At 43.1% G+C, this 6,773-nt stretch overlaps 1 protein-coding gene across 1 annotated transcript in view; it reads left to right on the forward strand.

Annotated features, from left to right (window-relative positions):
* The window catches only part of SDR9C7 (short chain dehydrogenase/reductase family 9C member 7), an 18,252-nt gene extending 11,857 nt beyond the window's left edge, over positions 1-6,395 (forward strand). The window contains 1 exon segment of the mRNA XM_007467798.1: positions 6,267-6,395. Coding sequence (XP_007467860.1) covers positions 6,267-6,395 — 129 coding nt within the window.
* Positions 6,396-6,773: the final 378 nt, after the last annotated feature.

Genomic DNA, 6,773 nt, shown 5'->3' on the forward strand with positions numbered 1-6,773 from the left:
TCCCTCAGTTCACCACCACTGGGAAATTTTGTGGGATAATGTAGCCCACAGGAGAACTCAACCACTTTCCTCTTGTGTCTCTAAATATAAATTAACCTTATTCACATAAACCATTATTTGAAGCATGTAGTAGGACAAACAGGGAGTGCAAGATTATACCACGCAAAAGTTTATCATAGTATTTTCTCTCTCTTTTATGGATTTCTGTATCCATAGGTGATTGGGACTCACATGAAGTAACATTCATTTGTTTAATCACCATTGATTAATTCTTCAAATATTACCTGAGTGCCTACTATAGACGAGGCACTGTGTAGGTGCTAGAAGCATACAAACATGATTAAATCATGGTCTTGGTTTTTCACTCTTTATTTTGTGGTTTTGTTTTTGTATTTTAGCACAATATTTAGTAGCAGAGACAGGATAGTGATAGAAGAAACAGAAATCAGAAAATCAAATTTTTGGAGCTACGAGGAACACTAGAGTTTATCTAATTCAGTAGTTCCCCAACTTGGCTGTATATCATAATCACCTGGTTAATTAAAATACAGATTCCTGGGCCTTGGTGTTAGAAAATCTGATTCATTAGGCTTGGGTGGGGCCCAGAAATCTGTATTTGTAAATAGGACCTAGATGATTCTGATGCATCTGGGCACTTGAAAACTGCTGTTAGTTCCATAGGAGTAACTAATGCTCAGAGGAGGAAGGTTCCATAGGAGTAACTAATGCTCAGACTAGGATTTTAGTTACAGGAGAATAAATTCCCGAAATTAGTAACATTGTCAAAAAAGTCAGGAAACAATGGGCTTCCCTGGTGGCGCAGTGGTTGAGAGTCCGCCTGCCGATGCAGGGGATACGGGTTCATGCCCCGGTCCGGGAAGATCCCACATGCCGTGGAGCAGCTGGGCCCGTGAGCCATGGCCTCTGGGCCTGCGTGTCCGGAGCCTGTGCTCCGCAATGGGAGAGGCCACAGCAGTGAGAGGCCCACGTACCGCAAAAAAAAAAAAAAGTCATGAAACGAAATTATTATTCTTTAAAAATCCTTAAACTTCTGAGCCATATGAAGCTCTATTGAAAAGACTTTTGATCTTGAGGAGTGATCACGTGATAAAGGTCAAATGTGAATTTTTAAAATTAAAATGTCTTTAGTTGGTGTCTCTTCAACATCCAGCTGAACTTGAAAATAATTAAATGTAACTTAATCACATCTGCCAAAGACCCCTTTTCCAAGGAAGGTAACATTCACAGGTTCTAGGGATTAGGGTGTGGACGTATTTTTTGGAGGGCCACCATACAACCCACTAAGTCTGTTATTTGCATCACGTCTATTCCTGGCACCAAATTCTCTGTATCAGGTAGGATGCATTGAGCAGCAAGTAACAGAAAAGTCAACTCACATTGGTTTAAACAACAAAGAAAGAGTTAGGGCAGGACCCCATAGCTAAATGATAACTGCATCATCTTTCTGCTTCTTTGCTCTGGCATCCACAGTTTAGTCTTTACCCTAAAACCAATTACCTTTATTGTTGTGGCACGACTGCCAGTGGCAATGGGAACTCTGTGCTTCCTCATTCACAGCTTATAAGAAAAGAGAGAGCCTGTCTTTCCATGACGCTAAAGATTTAGGAAGTTTCTTTCCCAGAGCCCTCACCGAGGCTTTCCTTAAATCTCATTGACCCAGGGACTTCCCTGGTGGCACAGTGCTTAAGAATCCTCCTGCCAATGCAGGGGACAGAGTTTCGAGCCCTGGTCTGAGACATGCCACGGAGTAACTAAGCCCGTGCACCACAACTGCAGAGCCTATGCTCTAGAGCCCGTGAGCCACAACTACTGAGCCCTCGTGCCACAACTACTGAAGCCCATGTGCCTAGAGCCTGTGCTCTGCAACAAGAGAAGCCACCTCAATGGGAAGCCCGTGCACCCCAACGAAGAGTAGCCCCTGCTCACCGCAACTAAAGAAAGCCTGCACATGGCAACGAAGACCCAACGATGAAGACCCAATGCAGCCAAAAGTAAATAAATTTATAGATTTTTTAAAAATCACATTGACCCAAATGAGACCTGGATGGCTTAGGTTTGTCCATCTGTGGACCAGTCACTGACAAGGGGGTAAATTGCCACGAATTGTTTAGATTAATCACAAGACAGAATGGGAATGTTGGGGAGACAGTCACAGTGCCTATTGCCCTGGAAAATTCAAACCTCAGACTCCATGCTATTGAGAAGGTTAAATCTAGGTCAAAAATAAATTTTCTTTGTTGAAGACCAGGGGGAGTAGCCATACTACCTATACTAGGTAATATTTTGAGATATTAATTTACACATTTTCATTGCTCCTTGGTTTCTTATTTCCCCCTTCCCCACTCAAGTAGGGAGCCAACTTGGTACTTCTTTACCTAGGGTGAGACATCTAATGGAATAGAATAAATACATTTCTTGTACTTTCTCCAGATTTAGTTTCCCCCAACCTTAATATCTTTAGAGAAATTATAGGATTTAGAGAAAGAAGCAAAAGGGAATGTGTCTTGTGAGTTTATACAATGTCTCAGAAAAGCAGGGCCTTTCCCCTGAGACTAGGAGATTCACTTTGGTTAATTCTGATGAGGGAAGACCAGGGTTCACTTTTTGGTAGTATGTTACGGAAGTGGCAAGACTCAAGAGAGTCCCAGCTGCGTTGTGTGTTTAGGCACATGAGACTCTGGGTGACCTCACAGAAGACACATGTGTCCCACCATGGCAGGAAGGCAGTAGAGATTCACCAGATGTAAAGGGCATGTAGGGACTTCCCTGGTGGCGCAGTGGTTAAGAATCCATCTGCCAATGCAGAGGACACGGGTTGGATCCCTGGTCCGGGAAGATCCCACACGCCACAGAGCAACTAAGCCCATAGGCCACAACTACTGAGCCTGCACTCTAGACCACAAGCCACAACTACTGAGCCAGTGTGCCACAACTACTGAAGCCCGCGCACCTAGAGCCCATGCTGTCTAAAAAGAGAAGCCACCACAATGAGAAGCACACACACCACAACCAAGAGTAACCTCTGCTCGCCACAACTAGAGAAAGCCCGCACACAACAATGAAGACCCAACGCAGCCAAAAAAAAAAAAAAGGCACTCTGCTTACTTATATTAAAAAAAAAAAAGGCATGTAAACTGGAACAACAAACATTTTTTTTAAATTTTCTTTTATTATTTATTTTGGCTGCGTTGGGTCTTTGTTGCTGCGTGCGGTCTTTCTCTAGTTGCAGAGAGCAGGGGCTACTCTTCATTGCAGTGCGTGGGCTTCTCATTGCGGTGGCTTCTCTTGTTGCAGAGCACGGGCTCTAGGAACGTGGGCTCATTAGTTGTGGCTCATGGACTCTAGAGCCCAGGCTCAGTAGTTGTAGAGCACGGGCTTAGTTGCTCCGCAGCATGTGGGATATTCCCAGACCAGGGTTCAAACCAGTGTCCCTGCATTGGCAGGCGGATTTTTAACCACTGTGCCATCAGGGAAGTCCTGGCACAACAGACATCTAAGAGGTAACCTATGCAGATAGAAGACTTAGTTTTTTGCTCTGAGGGCTATTCCCCCACCCCATCATTAATAGTTGAGGTAGTTTTGAATTTGTGGACTGAAATTTATAAGTGCTCCAATTTTACATTTTAGTTTATTTCATATTAGGATCACAACTTTTCTTATATAGCTTTTGTATTTTCCTAGAGTTTTAAATTGACTTTCTTTTTCTTATTCACTTATTCAGCCTCTTAATCGAATTATTTCCACTTTTTTTTTTAAAGTAGAGAAGTAATGTGATCTGATTTAAATTTTTTAAAGGTCACTGTAAGGGCTCTTTGGAGACTGAAATGAGGGGGCAGTGGTAGAAGCAAGGACACCCTCCAGAGAGACCATTGCATAATCCAAGCAAGAAATTATTGTTAGTTAAAGTAATGGAGTGAGGATGATGAGAATGGATGAAATCAGTGTATAATTTGGTGGTAGAACCATTGAAGGATTTCAATCAGTTAGTCTGAATAAATTCAAGAAGAATTTACTGTGCTCTTGCTGTGTTCTGGGCATAGTTCTAAATGCCAGCGTTATAGTGGTGGACAAGACAGACAGAGCCCTTGCCCTCAAAGCGTTTCTATTCTGACAGGGGGAGGAGTTGGGGAATAGACATATAAAGAAATGAATGAAATAATTTTATATACTGATAAATGTCATGGAAAAGAGAAAATATAGTAATGTAATTAATAGAAGGCCAGGGAGGCTGCTTACCTTTTGAAACAACCATTGTTACTGAGGCAAAATTTATAGATAACAAAATGCATCCTTTAAGTTGTAAAGTTTGATGAGTTTTGACATATGAATATACCTGTGCATCCACCATTAGTCAATATATAGAACATTTCTCTCATCCTAGAAATTTCCCTGGTGCCCCTTTGCAGTTCATCCTCCCTCTCCTCTGCCCTAGCTCCAGATAACCACTGACATGCTTGCTGTCTGTCACTATAGATTCGTTTTGAGGCTACTTACTTTTAAAGAAGATAATTTTGCTGCCCTTGAGGAATGAGTTAGAATGAACTGGACTGGAGGGGTACAAGAGGAGCAAGACTAGAGATGGTGAGAGAAATGTCACAACAAAATCATAGAAATAATAATAATTAGCATTTATTGGACATTTACTCTGTCCCAGGCACTGTGTTTTCCATATATTATCCATTTAATTTTTATTTAACCCCTGCAACAAGCCCTGTGGTTTTATCCCTATTTTATAAAGGAGGAAACCAAGACTCAGAAAGTTAAGTGACTTGTACAAGATTACATAGCTAATGGGGTTTCCCTGGTGGCACAGTGGTTAAGAATCCGCCTGCCAATGCAGGGGACATGGGTTCGAGCCCTGGTCCGGGAAGATCCCACATGCTGCAGAGCACCTAAGCCCGTGCACCACAACTACTGAGACTGCGTTCTAGAGCCTGCGATCCACAACTACTGAGCCTGCGTGCCACAGCTACTGAAGCCCGCGCACCTAAAGCCCGTGCTCCGCAACAAGAGAAGCCACCGCAATGAGAAGCCCACGCACCACAACGAAGAGTAGCCCCCACTAGCCACCCCTGCTTGCTGCAACTAAAAAGAAAACCTGCGCACAGCAACGAAGACCTAACGCAGCCAAAAATTAATTAATTAATTTTAAAAAAAGATTACATAGCTAATAAATGGCAGAGAGGATTCCAGTCCCTGCGGTTCACCACACACTACAATAGCAAACACTTACATAGTGGTTACTGCATACCAGGCACTGTTCTAAGCACTTTAATATTCACAACAACCTTGAAAGAAGGATATTATTATTCAGTTTTAATGAGGAAGAAACAGACTCAGAGAGGGTAATTACATACCTTAAAAGTAACTGGCAGAGCAGGTCCTTCTATTTCTGAATGCTATTTGTTGAGCATGTGCTTAATTTCACCCTGGGGAGCACCTCTGTCCACATACATTTGTAGCAGGGTTTTCTGGCCAGCAGCTGTGATGTGGCTTTTGCTTCTGTTTCCATGAACCTTCTGAACCTCTTCCAGCTAGACTTGCATGGGCCTCTCTTCCAGCTCTTTCCCCATGAAAGGAGGGGAGCCTCTGTCCTCCATGGCCTCCTTTTCTCCTATAGGGCATGCCTGCCTTTCCCCTGAGCCTCAGCTGTCTGATCTCCTGTCAACCTCAACTCAGAAGTGATGGGTGGTGGGAGGACAGAGCACCATCCAGAGTAATTGGGGCTTGCTGGTCACTGAACTATTGCCTGGCCAGAATATTTGAGATATTCTTGAGCAACAGCAGTGTAAATACTGCATCTGGACCAGAACAAAAAGATACAGAGAATTTTAATGCCAAACTTGAAACAATAACAAAATGTTCCTTTTGGAATTTCTGACAGAGGAACAGGAGGAGTGAGGATTTTTTAAATTGTGTGTGTTTATTTAATAGTCAGGGACAAGTTTCAACCAGGAAATGAATATGAACTGCAAGTAAACAATTTTCAAAGGCAGAATTGAGGCTCCACTTAGGAGACATTTCAGAGGGCTTTGTAGGTAAGGAGAGAAATGCCAACTCTTCCAAGGTTGCCGGGAAAGGAGAGATCTGAATTTCTCCTACTGAAGGAGGAGGAAAACTCCCCCAGGGGGTTCTTCCATCTTCTGCAGTGTTATCTGCGAAGACCAGTGAGGGGTGAGCCACCTCCAAGACAACTACGACTTAACTGTGACATGTGACTCAGGCTTTGGGAACCTGCTGGCCAGGCAGCTGGAGCTGTGAGGCTTGAGGGTGCTGGCTGCGTGTCTGATGGAGAAGGGGGTGCAGCAGCTGAGGAACCAAACATCAGACAGGCTGGGGACATCCTGGATGTCACCAAGACAACCTTGCTGTAGCCACCCACTGAGTAAAGGAGTGTGTGGGGGACAGGTATGACTTAGGTATATTTCTCTTAATCTGGATGTCCTCTTATTCCAAGTAGTGGCCCCATGAGATGACACCAGTCTATTAAATAAGGGAGTGATACTATCAAGTTATAAAATGAGCTCTTAGTTATTTACTTTGACAGAAAAGAGCAAAATCATCTGGATCCAAGACAGCAGCTGCTTCTGCTTAGTCACACTCCATGGCATGGAGCTGTAGGTATACAAACATGCTTCACATAAGTACAAACTCTTTAATAACAAATAATGTTTGTATAGCACTTCACAGTTTTACAAAGTTCTTATATATACATTACGCCATGTCCTGTTTCAAGAACTTTGATTTCACCT

Source organism: Lipotes vexillifer, unplaced genomic scaffold, assembly GCF_000442215.2.
Source record: "Lipotes vexillifer unplaced genomic scaffold, Lipotes_vexillifer_v1.1 scaffold387, whole genome shotgun sequence".
Taxonomy (NCBI): domain Eukaryota; kingdom Metazoa; phylum Chordata; class Mammalia; order Artiodactyla; family Lipotidae; genus Lipotes; species Lipotes vexillifer.